Source organism: Carcharhinus amblyrhynchos, chromosome 5 (assembly GCF_965287045.1).
Source record: "Carcharhinus amblyrhynchos chromosome 5, sCarAmb.v2.hapA, whole genome shotgun sequence".
Lineage (NCBI taxonomy): Eukaryota > Metazoa > Chordata > Chondrichthyes > Carcharhiniformes > Carcharhinidae > Carcharhinus > Carcharhinus amblyrhynchos.
In genome coordinates, this window is record NC_137328.1 from 75,245,861 (window position 1) to 75,264,465 (window position 18,605).

The window sequence follows — 18,605 nt, forward strand, 5'->3', positions numbered from 1 at the left end:
GACTCAGAGAAACAGCAGGCAGGGTGGGATTGCTAATCAGAGGGGGTCTGGACGACTGAAGTGCATTTGTTTCAATGTGAGAAGTGTAACAGGTACGGCAGTTGAACTTAAGAGCTTGGATTAGTACTAGGAACTACGATGTTGCCATTACAGAGACTTGGTTAAGGGAAGGACATGATTGGTAACTTAACATTCCAGGATACAGATGTTTCAGGCGGGATAGAGAGGGATGTAAAAGGGATGGAGGAGTTGCACTACTGGTTCAGGAGAATATCACAGCTGTACTCCGAGAGGGCACATCGGAGGGCTCATACGACAACGCAATATGGGTAGAGCTCAGGAATAGGAAAGGTGTAGTCACAATGTTGGGGGTTTACTATAGGCCACCCAACTGCCAGCAGGAGATTAAGGAACAGATATAGTGCAACATGAAGACAAGATCCCGGTTGAGACCGTCCTCATGTGTGTGGAACTTGGCCGAGTTTAAAGATGCAGACAATGTGAGTGGAGAGAGCATTGGCCAAGTTCCGCACACATGAGGATGGTCTCAACCGGGACATTGGGTTCATGTCGCACTATCTGTAACCCCCATGACTTGCCTGGGTTTGTAAAACCTCACTTACTGTACTGTCTGGAGACAATACACATCTCTTTAACCTAATGCTCTCTCCACTCACATTGTCTGCATCTTTAAAACTTGAATAGCAGGTCAGCTGTGAAGACTCGTATTCTAATCAATATTCTGTAATCTGTGTGTGCTGTTGTATGCTCTGTCTGAGGCCAGAACTCTCCATTCACCTGACGAAGGGGCAAATCCTGAAAGCTTGTGAGTTTATTATCAAATAAATTGGTTGGACTTTAACCTGGTGCTGTGAGACTTCTTACAGGGGAGGTCCCAAAGGATTGGAGAATAGCCAGTGTTGTTCCTTTGTTTAAGAAGGGTAGCAAGAATAATCTAGGTAATTACAGGCCAGTGAGCTTTACATCAGTGGTAGGGAAAGTACTGGAGAGGATTCTTCGAGACAAGATTTATTCCCACTTGGAAATAAGTGGACGTGTTAGTGAGAGGCAACATGATTTTGTGAAGGGGAGGTCATGTCTCAGGAACTTGATCGAGTTTTTCGAGGAAGTGACGAAGATGTCTGATGAGGGTAGGGCAGTGGATGTTGCCTACATGGATTTCAGTAATTCCTCTAACAAGGTCCCTCATGATAGACTGGTCCGAAGGTAAGTTGCATGGGATCAGAGGTGAGCTGGCAAGGTGGATACAAAACTGGCTCAGTCAAAGAGGACAGAGGGTAGCAGTGGAAGGGTGTGTTTCTGAATGGAGGGCTGATCCTTAGGGATCAGCGCTAGGCCCTTTGCTGTTTGTAATATACATATAAATGACTTGGAGGAAAATGTAACTGGATTGATTAGTAAGTTTGTGGAGGACACAATGGTTTGTAGATTTGCAGACAGCGATGAGGACCTTCAGAGGATACAGCAGGATACAGATCAGCTGGAGACTTGGGCGGAGAGATGACAGATGAAGTTTAATTCAGACAAATGTGAGGAAATGCATTTTGGAAAGTCTAATACAGATAGGAAACATACAGTAAATGGCAGAACCCTTAAGAGTATTGACAGGTAAAGGGATCTGGGATTACAGGTACACAGGTCACTGAAAGTAGCAATGCAGGTGGAGAAGGTAGTCAAGAAGGCATAAGGAATGCTTGCCTTCATCATCCGGTGCACTCAGTTTAAAAACTGACAAGTCACGTTGCAGCTTTATAGAACCTTAGTTAGGATGCACTTGAAATATAGTGTTCAATTCTGGTCGCCACACTATCAGAAGGATGTGGAGGCTTTGGAGAGGGTGCAGAAAAGATTTACAAGGATGTTGCTTGGTATGGAGGGCATTAGCTATGAGGAGAGGTTGCAGAAACTTGGCTTGTTCTCACTGGAGCGACGGAGGTTGAGGGGAGACTTGATAGAAGTCTACAAGATTATGAGAGGCATGTACAGAGTGGATAGTCAGAAGCTTTTTCCCAGGGTGGAAGAGTCAATTACCAGGGGGCATAGGTTTAAGGTGCAAGAGGCAAGGTTTAAAGGAGATGTACGTGGCAGATGTTTTACACAGAGAGTAGTGGGTTCTGGAACTCATTGCCAGGGAAGGTAGTGGAAGCAGATACAGTAGTGGCTTTTAGGGGCTGTCTTGACAAGTACACGAATAGGATGGGAATAGAGGGATACGGTCCCCGAAAGGATAAGGGGTTTTGGTTAAGTCGAGCAGCATGGTCGGTGCAGGCTTGGAGAGCCGAAGGGCCTGTTCCTGTGTTGTAATTTTCTTTGTTCTTTTTTCTTTGATGCTACTGGGACTTGGTTTGAGTTATAAAAAGAAGCTGGATAGACTGGGACTTTTTTCCCTGAAGCTTAGGAGTGATCTTATAGAGATCTATAAAATAATAAGAGGCATAGATGAAATAGACAGTCAACATATTTTCCCAAAGGCAGGGGAGTCTAAAACTAGACAGCATAGGTTAAAGGTGAGAGGGGAGAGATACAAAGGGTTCAGAGGGGCAATTATTTTCTCTCAGAGGGTGGTGAGTGTCTGGAATGAGCTGCTAAAGACAGTAGTAGGGGGGGGTGCAAGTTTGTCTTTTAAAAGGCAGTTAGATAGTTACATGGGTAAGATGGGTACTGAGGCATAGGGGTCAAATGCAGACAATTAGGACTAGCTTAGTGATAAAAACTAGACGGCATGGACAGGGTGGGCTGAAAAGTCTATTCCCATGCTGTAAACCGCTATGACTTTTCCAAATTCGGAGCCCTTCCTCTATTACAATTTGGAATACTTACCAGAAAAAAAATTCAATCAAAGGAACTCTGCCTTTTTACATCACATTGGGGTTAACAGACCAATAATTTAAGAACAGTTCAAAAATCCCAAAGCAGCCATCTCCCAGGGGAGGGGAACCACAACCACTGTTTAAAAAATGCCTCAGCTGCAAATGACAGTAAAGGAATCAAAAATCTTTCTCCATTTTTCCCTTTTGTCACTGAATCTTAATTTGGCTAAAAATTAATATCCTCTATAGCTTGTAATTCTTGCGTATTCGTGTGTGTGTTGTGAAGGTCAGCTCACAAGTTTACCTTTTTAAACATCTTTACCAGAGTGGATTGTTAGCACAATAAAAATTATCCCCTTTGTATTTAAACTCAAGAAAGCCTGTCTGACTGAGTTCTTTGCAACCAACATGCAAGTGATTATGTGCAGACATCCTTAAAAATTACAAAGAAACCCCTGAGCAATCAAGGATTGGGTAAGAAAGGCCAATTCCCAATGCATATCATCACTGATTGCAATAAAGTTGATTTTTTTTTAAATGGGATGTTCAGCTTTGTTCAATAGTGCCATTGAAAACAAAATCAAGAAGTTACGCTAAACGCTTATAAGTCACCCGAAGTATTATGTCCCACTATGATATCACACTTTAAGATAAGATGTCATGGTCCTGGGGAGGGAGCAAAGGAGATTCACTAGATCAATACTAGAGATGAGGTACACCAGAAATGTGGAGAAGCTGAAATTATTCTCTTTAAAGCACAGCAGTTTAAAGGGAGGTTTAATAGTGGTGTTCAACATTATGAAGTATTTTAGATAAAGCATGCAAGAATTTGTTTCTACTGTGAGGGGAATCAATAACCAAAAGAAAGATTTAAGATAATGGACAAAAGAAACAACAGGGAAATAAGAATTTTATAAACAGCAAGTTGTTATATGATTTGCATTATACTACCTAAAAGGGTAACAGAAGTAAATTCAATAATTAAAAGGAAATTGGATAAATGCTTGAAAAGGTAAAATACACATGGCTAGTAGGGAAGTGATTGAATTGATTGAAAAAGCTATTCAAAGAGCTGGAATGTGCATATAGTGAGAAATGGTCACTACCAGTGCTGTCTGTTTCTAGGAGAGATTCTGAAATTTACAGTGCCAGCATTCATAGTATTTTTGAAAAGATTGCAATGAGTCACTTAAATGCTATGAAACATTCATGAAGGACTCCAATTGTTTTAATGGAATGGGAGACTGTAATGCTATAATACTTAAACTTACCAGAACACATTAGAACAAAATACTACTGACCTGTTGAAGCACAGATACTCCTGAGCCCCAACCTTGAAAGGTATATATAAGTTTGCTAGAATAGGGAAAAAAAAACAAAAATCAATCACACTGGGGAGTTACAGAGTCAATGATAATTGTTGAATTCTCAACAGCACTGTTCAGTTACGGAAATCCCTCAGCGACATTTTTGAGACATTACTTGCTATCATTATCAAGTGTAATTAAAAATTACAGTAATTCTCATATAAATCATTATCTAGCTCTTAAATGGAATGAATATGACCAAACAATTGCACAAAAAATTTCCTCTATTGGAGGAAAAAGAAATCAAAAATATTTTGGGAAATGATTTCAATAGATTACTCAAAGTAGCTATTTGTAAAGTTGAATAAAAGTTATGTACAGTAAAAATGTGCAGTATCTGGCATGCCCTGGCAATTGGAATTGCTGCGCTGGGTCTGTTTTTTCATTGGGGAGCCCTCTCATTCTTCAGAAGCAGATGTTAACACTTGTTGCTGAATGATCATGTTCATCATTTCCCATTAGTTCCACTCTCGCACAACCGCTAATAACAGCGCTATTCACCAGATTCACGCATTCCTGCACCTCGTGAGAACTCAACATCACCATGCAATCTCCCAGCCACTCACTGAATATCTGGGGCTTTTTGATCGGAAAAGTAACCAGCAGTTTTGGTTGGTTGGCTACTACATTTAAAAAAGTTTTGTAAATGACAGGGTAAAGTTAATTTGGTCTGATATAACATTTTGTTATCACATACTTCTGGCCTTACAACACCTTTTCCTTAGAAAAGGTTGCTTTTATAAAGCTGATACAGAGAATGATCGCAGCATCCGAGGCAGCAATCCAACCCATGAAGCCTTCACCAGTTCGCAACAACAGCAATTCAGCTCATCCCTGCTCTTTCCCTGTGACACTGCAGGTTTTCTTTCAGCTACTTATCCAATTCACTTTTGAGTGCTACGAATTAATCTGCCTCTACCTTCCTTTCAGTCAATACATTCCAAATCATTAATACTGGCGGTGTAAAAAAATTTTCCTCATGCCGCCTTTGCTCTTTTGGCAATCACCTTAATCTATGTCCTCTGGTTCACAATCTAAAGGGAACACATTCTCTTTAGACCAATCATGATGTTGAACACCTCTTGTCAAGCATAGAAACTAGTGAATTTCACATATTCACCGCCCTCTGTGCGAAGAAATTTCTGGTCACCTCAGTTCTAAAAGGTTTACCCCTTATCTTCAAACTATGACCCCTAGTTCTGGGCTCCCCCACCTTTGGGAACATTCTTTCTAACGTTCTACCCTGTCTAACCCTGTTAGAATAATTTTCTATGAGATTCCCCCCCTCACTCTTCTAAGCTCCAGTGAAGATTATCCTAACCAACTTAATCTCTCTTCATGTGAAAGATCTCCCATCCCAGGAATCAGCCTGGCAAACCTTCTCTGTACTCCCTCTGTAGCAAAGACATCCTTCTGTGAAGTTGTACGAATGAAATACTGGCATGATGGGAAAATTGGTCAAGTATTTGGTACAAAATAAGGAACACTGACTCTGCATAACCTAAGACATGAATAAGACCGAGAAGGTCAAGACCTGATAAGGCTGATTCCACATGACCTAGTGACGTATGAGTAAGACGAGATAAGGTCAGGAATGACAAAGTCATCGGCCTTCTTCTACTCTATCAAAAGGACAAGATAAAAGTATGAATGATGAGACAAAGAGGTCTCGGAGGTTACCGGGTTATAACACAATTAATGATGTTGTTACTTTTTGTATTACTAAACGAATTCCAGAAGTCATGTAAACTGATAAGAAAAAAAGTATAATTATTGAATTGATTCTTTATGTAGGTGCAGACTTGGGAGCAGAATTAGCAAGTCATAACGACAGCTTTCTGAACTCAAGTTTTTGCTAATACTGTATGCAGTCTTTCGGAAATAAAGACAAGTTGTTTTGTTGGAACAAATTTTGTCGAGTCTCTCTACCACAATTAAGAAGCAGGAAAAATTTCCACTCCAACACTTCCTCAGATAAGGACACCAAAACTGCACACAATACTCCAGGTGTGGCCTCCCAACGCCCTATACAATTGCAACAAAACATCCCTATCCTCAAATCCTCTATGAAGGTCAACATACTATTTGCTTTCTTTACTGCCTGCGGTACCTGCATGCTTACTTTCAGCGACTGTTGCATGAGGACTCCAAGGTCTTGTTGAGTATCCACCTCTCTCAATTTACACCCATTCCAGTAATAATCTGTCTTCCCATTATTGCTACGAAAATTGATAACCTCACATATATCCATATAATACTACACACAGCCTATCGAAATCACGCTGAAGCATCTCTGCATCCTCCTCACCACTCACCTTCCCATCCAATTCTGTATCATCTAATCTGGAAATAATACATTCGGCTCCCTCTTCTAAACCATTAATATACAATGTGAACAATTGCGGTCCTAGTACATCCCTCTGGAACACCACTAGTCACTGACTGCCAATCAGAAAAAGACCCATTTATGCCAACTCTTTGCTTCCTTTCTGCTATTCAGCTTTCTATCCATCCCAAGACATAACCTGCAATCCCACATCCACTCAACTAGGAAATAGCTGAAATCAACACAATAAAATGCAAATCTTGTGCAGAAGCAATGCAGAATTCGACCTCAGCCTTAAATAAAACAGGACATAAAGCAATTTATTGGAGCTACAGTAAAATATCAAATTTCACTGGCCTTCATCATTAATAAAGGTAAAAAGGTTGGTTTTTTGTAGGTTTTAAATGGATTTTAGTTTTATTGGAGTTACGTGAAAATTAATTATGGGAGCAACTGCTTTGTAGAAACCTTAACTCTAAAATTTTACAAAAATCTATTGAAGAACTGAACTGACTTGGACTTGACATTCCATAGCTGAAGACTCCCTTGTTGGCTGCCAAGAAGAATTTTGTTGATATAGGTGCTTGGGTGCAAAAGGGCAGAAACTGTAAACACGATTTTATCAAAGTTCAGTTGAAGATATTCCTCTGTAAATAAGACAAAAGCAACAGATAACTTATTAAACATACATTCTTTTCAACAATTACTGGTATTTTTACAATGACAAATGTACTTTATGGAAAAATATATTTCAAAGACTACAGGGGAATTTACATTTTTTTGCCAAACCCATCATATTGAATCTAGAACTTAAGTTACCATTACATCATAAACTTATCATATTTATTGTTCTTTTCAGATATGCTACCATTATGTTATACCTGCTGTGCATTCCATGCATATCTTATGGTGTGTTGTAAGATGTTAAATGCACAGAACTTTTTAGGTGATAATCGAAACACTGAATTCCATGTGACTCTAATGATAAAAACGACACATGAAATAGCACATCAAGAAGGTCCTAGGTTCAAATATTCACAGGGTTAAATCCAATTATCACCATCTGATGCAGCTGCAGGGCAACGTAACTGCTGTCAATGTTCTTTGGTTATGGGTGGGGGCAAGGAGAAAAATCAACCAGGACTCTCACTTACAATCACTATCCAGTATGGCATAATCATGATATTACTTAGTAGAATAATGAAGTAATGTCCTTCACAACACAAAGTCCATCTGGATGAGGTTTCTGAAGGCTAAATGTCCTGGAACCCAGAATGAGTCACAAATTTCAGACATGAGTTTAAAATTAAATAATGGAAAAGCACTGAAAACAAACTAATAAATCGTGTACATAATAATGATGCAGAGAAGGGTGGGGAGCACAAGGTGCAAAACACTGGGGCCCAGAGAGCTCATTGTCATAAATGGAGTTCTCATCATTGTCCAGACCAAGCAACCAGAGCGTCAGAACTGAAAAACCAGCTTTAAATTGATCTCCAAGCTAGCTGAATTACTTAAAAGGGGAAAGTTAAATGGGAGGGCACGAGAGCTAAAATTAACACTGAATTAATTTATTTAACAGCATATTACTAATATATTCACTCCATGAACTATACCCACTGCAGTGAGTTGTCACTGAGATCCTGGAGAGGAGATGAAAGGTTATGGTAATGGCATTGCCTCAGTCTAGCCTAGCACGATCTTTCAGAATCAAACACAATGTGGAATATTGGCAAACAATGTAAATCTTCAAAAATAGGCTAATTAAAAAGATTGGAGCAGGACAATTCATGTTTGCAATGAAGAATTTAATTCCTACTTGTCAGTAACCAAAGGCGAATGTCAAAATTCAACAACACATAATTAGTTACCAATTGTCAATTTAATTCGTATTTGCTCCATATAAATGGGGCACAAAATTAATTCCAGTCCCACACTGAAGTAATCAATATCCCTTGACAAACAATAAAATAATTTGTATAAAAATTAAAAGTTTTTTTGTTGATGAACAGCGGAGGAAACGTTCAGGATGCATCTCCTTTTATTTTGTGTGTTGTAACAACCTCCCAAGCCCAGCAATGATGTATCTGCATGCAGTGTTACTTGAAGGCTCTGTGGCTGAGCCGAAGGGCTGGACATTCATAAATTTGGGAAGACTCCATGGAGGTACAAGAATGATGGCACAGACCCGAATCTGGGGTATCCAAACCCATTCCTGGCCCCCTCAATGTTCACCAGTGCAGATTAAACACAGAATCATTATAGCGAAGGAGACCATTCAGTCCATTGAGTCTGCACAAACTCTCCAACAGAGAATCTCACCCAGGCCCACCCCCTCCACTGCAACCCCACACATTTATCCCACTAATTGACACTAAATGGCTACTTAACATGACCAAACCACCTATTTTGCACATCTTTGGACTATGGGAGGAAATCGGAGCACCCGAAGGAAATGTACACAGACATGGGGAGAAAGTACAAACTCCACACAGACAGTCACCCAAGGCCGGAATTGAACCCAGGTCCCTGGCTCTGTGAGACAGCAGTGCTAACCACTGTGCCACATAGATTGCCTTGTGCACCTGGCCTGGCTGGCTCCACTTTGGGGATAGGTGTATCTGAGTCCTCTTTAATTTTCATGGGGTGGGATCAGCTAAGGACTCATGTCTCATGGTACCTCAAGAGATATTTAGATGAGGGAATCTTGTGAAAGAAAAGTTTACCCAATGCCACATCATGCCCCTCCACTCATTCCCTATGGCCCATCATACCCTCCATGCCAAGCTATGGCACTTCAATGCTCATTCACCCACTATAAACACTGTATAAAAGCAACCTATAGTGGCAACAAAATGTATTCTAAAAATAATTTATTTGTCACTTTCTACTTTCTCCTTTTAATACATGGCAATAAAAGTGGCAATCATCCAAAGCATTTAATATACCCATGAAAACTGCAATTAAAACCTCAACCTTGTACAAATAAATATTGTTCAATGGACAAAATAGATCATAGAGCCAGAGATGTTAATCTGAAAGCATCCTTTCTCATTATATCACAGTTTGGTATGGCTCCTGCTCTGACCAAGACCACAAGAAACTATAAAGCGTTGTGAACGTTGCTCAGTGCATCACGCAAACAAGCCTCCAACCCACTGACACTGTCTACACTTCCCACTGCCTCAGAAAAGCATATTCTCTTCCACCTTCTTCAGTCTGGAAAAGGATACAAAAATCTGAGGTCACGTACCAACCAACTCAAGAATAGCTTCTTCCCTGCTGCTATCAGACTTTTGAATTGACCTACCTTATATTAATTTGATCTTTCTCTACATCCTAACTATGACTGTAACACTACATTCTCCACACTCTCCTTTCCGTCTCCCTTATGTACTTTATGAATAGTATAGTTTGTCTGTATTGTTCAAGGAACAATACTTTTCACTCTATGCCAATACATGTGACAATAATAAATCAAATAAAATGTTTTCCCCGGGGCTTAGCTACTTCAACAATCTAATAGATCTCTGGGCTCTCAGCCAAGCCTCGTAATACATTTTTGGCTGAGAGCTCAGACATCCAATCATGTTGAAAAGTTGCTACTAACAGCAACAAAGTTCATGCGGAGACTGTGGAGGGAATCTTATCAAGAAACAGTAGAGTGAGAAGCATGCCTGTTTTCACTCCAGATCTTACAACACTGCCTAAATCAATCAAAAGGGTGTGTTCCACACCACCATGCAGGGGAAACAGACCAGAACACAAAGCCCAGTGTTCTGATCTCAATTGTAGCCACGTTTAAACAGCACCTCGACCATAACAGGAAGAAACCTAACCCACAGGCCACCACAGAGATCTCAGGGGTTCCTCTCCCCTGATAGGTGCGGGACAGAAGTGCCCACACCCCCTTCCCCCCTTCATCAGCTCACCCCATCAGTCAGAGCTGGCACCATCCCAACCACGCCACCACTACCCCCCCCAACCCCCACCCCCCCAAGTCAGAGCCAGAATCCTTACTCCTCCATCTTCTTTTGGCCCGCAACCAAACCTGCATGAAAAACCAGACCTGTGACACCACAGCCGGTTCTGCTGTGGGACAGGGTCAGGCAAAGAGCAAGCGAGCAATAGTAATAGGGGACTCGCTAGTTAGAGACACAGACAGGCGTTTCTGCGGCCGCAATCGAGCCTCCAGAGTGGCGTGTTGCCTCCCTGGTGTCAGGGTCAAGGATGTTTCTGAGCGATTGCACGACATCCTTAAGGGGAAGGGTGTGCAGCCAGAGGTCGTTGTACATATTGGTAAAGAGATGAGGTCCTGAAATGTGAATGTAGAGAGTTAGGCAGAAGACTAAAGTGCAGGTTCTCGAAGATAGTAATTTCAGGACCACTGCCGCTGCCACATGCTAGAGAGAGTATGAATAGGGGAATTAGGCAGATGAATGCCTGGCTTGAGAGCTGGTGCGGGGCGGGGAGGGGAGGGATTTAGATTTTTGGATCATTGGGATCTTTTCTGGGGAAGGGGTGACCTGTTCAAGAAGGATGGGTTATACCTGAACTGGACGGGGATTGATATCCTGGCAGGGAGATTTGCTAGAGGCACTTTGGGGGGGGGGGGGGGGGGGGTTTAAATTAGTTTGGCAGCGGAGTGGGATCCAAAGCACTAGGGAGACAGAAGTTTGAAGACAGCACAGAAGTTAAAGAGAGCACATTAAGTAGTAAAGGCAGTGTCAGTAATCCTAGTACCAGATAGATCAGGTAAAAGCAAGACAGAGAGCAAGGGAAGTTCAGATTAAACTGCATTTATTTCAATGCAAGAGACCTGATGGGCAAGGCAAATGAACTCAGGGCATGGATGGGTACTTGAGACTGGGATATTATGGCAATTACTGAAACATTGCTAAGGGAGGGACAGGGCTGGCAGCTTAATGTTCCAGGGTACAGATGCTATAGGAAAGATAGAACAGGAAGTAAGAGAGGAAGGGGAGTTGCACTTTTGATTAGGGAAAGCATCATGGCCGCACTGAGAGGAGACATATCCGAGGATTCGGCCACTGAGTCTATATGGATAGAACTGAGAAATAAGAAGGGGGAAATCACTCTGATAGGGTTGTATTATAGGCCCCCAAATAGTCGGCGGAAATTGACGAGCAAATATGTAAGGAGATCACAGATAGCTCCAAGAAAAATAAGTTGGTAATCATCATAGAATCATAGAACCCCACAGTGCAGAAAGAGGCCCTTCGGTCAATCAAGTCTGCACCGAACACAATCCCACCAGGCCCTACCCCCATATCCCTACATATCATACCCCCAATCCACGCATCCCCGGACACTAAGGGGCAATTTCTTAGCATGGCCAATCAACCTAACCCGCACATTTTTGGACTGTGGGAGGAAACTGGAGTACCCAGAGCAAATTCACGCAGACATGAGGAGAATGTGCAAACTCCACACAGACAGTGACCCGAGCCGGGTATCGAATCCAGAACCCTGGAGCTGTGAAGCAGCAGTGCTAACCACTGTGGTACCGTGCCACTGTGCGTAATAGTTGGAGATCTTAACTTTCCCAACATTGACTGGGACAGCCATTGCATTAGAGGCTGGATGGAGAGAAATTTGTTGAATGTATTCAGAAGGAATTTCTCGTTCAGTATGTGGATGGCCCAACTACAGAGGAGATAAAACTTGACCTCCTCTTGGGAAATAAGGAAGTACACGTGACAGAAGTGTTAGTGAGGGACCAGTTTGGGACTAATGACCATAATTCTATTGGTTTTAAGATAGCTATGGACAATGATAGGTCTGGCCCAAAAGTTAAAATTCTAAATTGGGCCAAGGCCAATTTTAATAGTATCAGGCAAGAACTTTCAAAAGTTAACTGGGGGAGTCTGTGGGAAGGCAAAGGGATGTCTGATAAGTGGCACGCTTTCAAAAATGGGTTAACAGTATTCAGGGTAAGTACGTTTCTCTTAGAGTGAAGGGCAAGAAGTAGGGAACCCTGGATGAGTCAGGATATTGAGGGCTTGGTTGAGAAGAAGGAAGAGACACATGACATGCATAGACAGCTGGGGTCAAGTGAATCCCTTGAAGAGTATAAGGGGTGTAGGAGTAGAGTTAAGAGAGAAATCAGAAGGGCTAAAAGGAGACATGAGATTGTTTTGGCAGATAAGACAAAGGAAAAACCAAGGAGTTTCTACAAATACATAAAGGACAAAAGAGTAACAAGGGAAAGAGTAGGGCCTCTTAAGGATCAACAAGGTCATCTATGTGCAGATCCACAAGAGATGGGTGAGATCCTAAATGAATATTTCTCATCCATATTTGCTGTTGAGAAAAGCATGGATATTAGGGAACTTGGGAAAATAAATAGTTATGTCTTGAAGAGTATACATATTACAGAGGTGGTGGTGCTGGAAGTCTTAAAGTGCATTAAAGTAGATAAATCCCCAAAACCTGATGAAGTGTATGCCAGGACATTGTGGGAGGCTAGGGAGGAAATTGCAGGTCTCCTAGCCCAGATATTTGAATCATCGATAGTCACGGCTGAGGTGCCTGAAGATTGGAGAACAGCAAATGTTGTGCCTTTGTTTAAAAAGGGCTGCAGGGAAAAGCCTGGGAACTACAGGCCAGTGAGCCTCACATCTGTAGTGTGCAAATTGTTGGAAGGTATTTTCAGAGATGGGATCGACAGGCATCTAGAGACACAAGGACTGATTAGGGACAGTCCGCGTGGCTTTGTGAGTGGAAAGTCATGTCTCACAAATTTGATTGAGTTTTTTGAAGAGGTAACCAAGAAGGTAGATGAGGGCAGTGCAGTAGTTGATGTCTACATGGACTTTAGCAAGGACTTTGACAAGGTACCACATGGTAGGTTGTTGCATAAGGTTAAATCTCACGGTATCCAAGATGAGGTATCTAAATAGATACAAAATTGGCTTCTTGACTGAGCCAGAGCATGGTTGTAGAGGGTTGTTTTTCAAACTGGAGGCCTGTGACCAGCGGTGTGTCTCAGGGATCAGTGCTGGGTCCACTGCTATTTGTCACTTCTACTGATTTGGATGAGAACATAGGAGGTGTGGTTGGTAAGTTTACAGATGGCACTAAGATTGGTGGCTTAGTGGACAGTGAAGAAAGTTATCTCCAATTGCAACAGGATCTTGATCAATTGGGCCAGTGGGCTGATGAATGGCAGATGGAATTTAGTTTAGACAAATACGAGGTAATGCATTTTGGTAGACTGAACCAGGGCAGGACTTCCTCAGTTAATGGTAGGGTGTTGGGGAGAGTTACAGAACACAGAGATCTAGGGGTACATGTTCATAGCACCTTGAAAGTGGAGTCACAGGTGGACAAAGTGGTGAAGAAGGCATTCGGCATGTTTGACTTCATCGGTCAGAACACTGAGTACAGGAGTTAGAAGGTCTTGTTGAAGTTGTACAAGACATTGGTAAGGCCATACTTTGAATACCGTGTGCAATTTTGGTTATCCTGTCATAGAAAGGATATTATTAAACTAGAAAGAGTGCAGAAAAGATTTACCAGGATGTTACCGGGACTTGATGGATTGAATTATAAGGAGAGGCAGGATAGACTGGGACTTTTTTCTCTGGAGCGTAGGAGGCTGAGGGGCGATCTTATAGAGGACCTTAAAATAACGAGGGGCACAGATCAGCTAGATAGTCAACATCTTTTCCCAAGGATAGGAGAGTCTAATACCACAGAGCACAGGTTTAAGGTGAGAGGGGAGAGATACAAAACTATCCAGAGGGACAGTTTTTTCACATACAGGGTGGTGAGTGTCTGGAACAAGCTGCCAGAGGTAGTAGTAGAGGCAGGTACAATTTTGTCTTTTAAAAAACATTTAGATAGTTACATGGGTACGATAGGTATAAAGGGATATGGGCCAAATGCGGGCAATTGGGATTAGCTTAGGGATTTTAAAAAAAGGGCGGCATGGACAAGTTGGGCCAAAGGGCCTGTTTCCATGCTGTAAACCTCTATGACTCTGTAATCCCTCCCACCCTCCCTCCACTGTGGCCTACCCCTTGGCACAGGTAGCACCGCCAGGTTGGCATGGGGGTGGCACCAAACTGTGCCAAGGGGCAATGCTGGTCCACTGCCCAGCCATGTCCCTCTCCCGCAGGGGTTACCGTCATCTTTACGCCCCAGGGAGAGCCCCACGACAGGTTCAGATCTAGCTGAACTTTTTGTAAATGCCGCTGGCATGACGTCATGCCAGCATCTGCTGAATATCCAGTGAGAGGGGGAAGTCGCAGGCAGAGTGCCCAGTAATGACATGCTAAAGTATTAAAATCAATTTTGTGGGTAATATGGCGTGCTTCACATCACTCCGCCAGAAAGGGGCCTGGAGGATCAGAGTCTTGAAACTGCTGGTGCAAATTGGGTTTTCTGGATTTTGAGCACACGCTGCCATTCATGCAGACTGAGTGTATGGGCTCAAAATCATCCCATGTGTTGGTTCACCAGCCCAATTCACTCCAAACTCCACAAATTCTTTTTGCACCTTTTAGAACAAGAGCAGCCATACCTCAGAGACCAACTCTTAGAAAAGGACAATGCCGTGAAATATCACAATTATGAAGCTAAATGGATGACTCTGTAACTTGTCAAAAATCCTTTTCAATGAGATTATTGTAATTATTTGTTTTGTCTGAAAGTTGAAGGAAATCGTAGGTGAAAGGAAATGAAGTTGAGGGACTCCACCACGTAGTCAGCTGTTACTGCACTTCAGTTCAGATGCTGCGCATTTACATTGAACACGTGAACTTGTATAATCACCTAGGGCGCACACAAACTAACACTATTATTACAAACTAACAACATTATGTTATTGCTGCTGTTTTGGTGTATACAATTGGACAATATTTGTAATGCGATGCCAACAACGTGTGCTTTAATTTTACTCAGATCTTCCTGTAATTGATTGGCAAATTTGAATGACAAATCTTGAAAGGGGGGGAAAAAAAACATGCATGATTGAGGAGAGATGAAGAAGCCCAGAAACAAAAGTCTCAAGGGCCATGATATTTCACCCTTGTTCTGATAATTTTATATTATTTTGTATGTGTGCTAAATTGCTAATCTCAATACTTATAAATGACATAATGTTTGAATACATTCAATTTTACCGTACTGGAACAAGAATGTCGCATAATCTCAAACTCACCCTCTGATTGCACGTCCCAAACGACAAGTCTGTTATCTCGATCCACAGAGATCAAATGATCACCAAAGGTCAACAAGAGGTGGACTTCTGCACTATGTCCTTTATATGAATGCACAATCTAAAAGGAAGCGGAAAATTGGTTAATTTGAGAAAACAACGTTTTGTTGCTAAACTGAAAGAAAAAAAATTGTACAACTAAGTTTAATGAATGAGTTCTATCAATTGAAATGATTACACTAAATAATCAATGGGGAAATTTAGTATATATACACTGAAATGGAGTTGGTCATTTAGTCCCTCAAATGGGTTACACCATTCTATGAGGCCATGGTTGACCTGTGGCCTAACTCCATTTTAATTTCACTCTTTCGCAGGATATCAGTGTTGTTAGTTAGGCCAGTATTTATTGCCCATCCCTAACTGCCTCGAGAAAGTAGTGGTGAGCTGCCTTCCTGAAACACTGCGGTCAATGTGGAGTAGGTACACCCACAGTGCTGTTAGGGAGGGAGGGGTGAGGAAAGATTTTCACCCAGCAATGGTGAAAGAACAGTGATTATAGGGTCGGATTTTACTGCCGTGCTTATCCCACAAATGTGAAGTCCCTCCTGAGGTCAACAGCCCTATCTGTGCTCCACTCCTCACCCGCTCCGATTCCCATGGCGGGTGGGACAGTAAAATTCCAGCCATAATTTCATTTTTCTCAGTGAAAGTTTATTTATTAGTGTCACAAGTAGGCATACATTAACATTGCAATTAAGTTACTGTGAAAATCCCATCGTCGTCACACTCTGGCACTTGTTCAGGTACACTGAGACAGAATTTAGCATAAGCAATGCACCTAGCCAGCACATTTTTCCGACTAAGGGAGGAAATTGGAGCACCAGGAGGAAACCCACATTGCCACGGGGAGAACATGCAGCCTCCTCACGGTGACCCAAGCCAGGAATCAAACCCGGGTCCCTGGCGCTGTGAGGCAGCAGTACTAATCACTGTACCCACCATACTTGCTGTGCCTTTTTTTAAGTCCGTGCAATAATCACCAAGCCAAGGAACAATTCCATTAGCTGTACTGGGTAAAAGGAGCTCTGAGCCCTCCACTGAATTTTGTCAGGGCGCAATCTTGAATAATGAGTTATTTGGAAGATACTGCTGAAGGAGCCTTGGTAAGTTGCTGTAGTGCATGTTGTAGATAATACCTTGTATTGTACGTCAAAGATAAAAGGAATAAATGTTTAAGGTGTTGAGGAGTGTCAATCAGGCAGGGTCCTTTGTCCTCAGTGTCACAGAATTTTATAGCACAAAAAGGCGCCCTTCAGCCCATTGTGTCTGTGCTGGACATCAAACACCTACCCACTCTACTCCCATTTTCAGCATTTGGTCCATAGCCTCATGGTATGGCATTTAAAATGTTCATCTAAATGCTTCTTAAATGTTGTGAGGGTCCCCACCTCTACCACCCTTTCAGGCATCAAGGTGCAGAGTCCCACTTCCCTCTGGATGGAAATTTTCCTCAAATCCCCTCCAAATCTCTTGCTATTTACTTTAAATCTATGCTTCCTGTTATTGACTTGTCTAATAAGGGGAAAAGTTTCTTCCTATCTTTATCCCTCAATTTTGTACATCTCAATGAGTCCCCCCCTCAGCCTTCTCTGCTTTAAGGAAAACAACCTTAGCCTATCCAGATTCTCTCCATAGCTGAAATGTTCCAACCACGGCAACATCCTAGTGAATTGCCATTGCATGCTTTCTAGTTCATCACATCCTTCCTACAGTGTGGTGACCAGAATCATAGAATCCCCACAATGCAAGATGAGGACATTCACCCTATCAAGTCTGCACCAACTCTTTATGGAGCATCCCAGCTAGGCCCACCTCCCATCTCACACATCCACCCCATTCATCCCTCTAATTCTCTAACCACACACACTACTCTGTGACGTAACGAGTGTTGTTTACAGCTCCAAGAAAACCTGTATGGAGTCAAGCTTCCTGAATGTTATTAGAACTCCACTCACCCAGTCAGATGGAGTACTGTAACTTGTGCCTTGTAGATGGTGAACAGACATGCTGCAAATGAATCTATTTGCATATTCATCTAATGGCAAAATTATTCCCAGCTGTTTTCACAATTACTCATATGAACAATATGTATTTAGCCCCTTGTGCCTGTCCTTCCATTTAAATAAGTCATACAAATTAAGGTTCTAATATCAACCCTGGCAGACCCCACTGCATATTCAACATGGGAGCCACTCAAAATCATGGCTGAATTTCTACCTTAACTTCACTTCCTGTATTACCCATATTCCCTGATTCTCAATGTCCAAAAATCTATCAAAATCTCTGTCTTAAATATACATAGGAACATAAGAATTAGGAGTGAGAGTAGGCAATTCAGCCCTTCAAGCCTACTCCGCTATTCTATATGATCATGGCTGATCTCCATCTCATTCTAACTCCAGTTCCCTGTCTTTTCCCCATAGCCCTTTATCCTGTTTTTGATCAAACATTTATCTATTTGTTGAATCTATTGATTGAATCTGCATCCACTGCACTCTGGGGCACTAAGTTCCATAGATTCACAAATCTCTGTGAGAAGTAGATGCTCATTATCCCTGCCTTGAACCTTCCCCTCTGACTCAACACCTATGATCTCTTGTTCCAGAAGGGGGAACATTGGGTTAATACTTTATCAATCTCGCTGAGTATTTTATATACTTCAATCAAATCCCCCCTCATTCATCTGTACTCCAACAAATATAAGCCCAAGCAACTCAACCACTCCTCATATGACAGCCCCTTCAAACCTGGAATCAATCTAGTGAACCGCTTCTGAACCAAATCCAGCGCTATCACACCTTTCCTCAAAAGGTGACCAAAAAACTGAACACAAT

At 42.0% G+C, this 18,605-nt stretch overlaps 1 protein-coding gene across 1 annotated transcript in view; it reads right to left on the reverse strand.

Moving 5' to 3' along the window:
• The window catches only part of wdr36 (WD repeat domain 36), a 99,916-nt gene that overhangs the window by 72,284 nt on the left and 9,027 nt on the right, over positions 1 to 18,605 (reverse strand). Inside the window, exons 4-6 of the mRNA XM_080189029.1 lie at positions 15,712 to 15,829; positions 7,039 to 7,171; positions 4,133 to 4,187 (exon numbers count right to left, since the gene is read on the reverse strand). Coding sequence (XP_080045155.1) covers positions 4,133 to 4,187; positions 7,039 to 7,171; positions 15,712 to 15,829 — 306 coding nt within the window. The remainder of the gene's footprint in view (positions 1 to 4,132; positions 4,188 to 7,038; positions 7,172 to 15,711; positions 15,830 to 18,605) is intronic.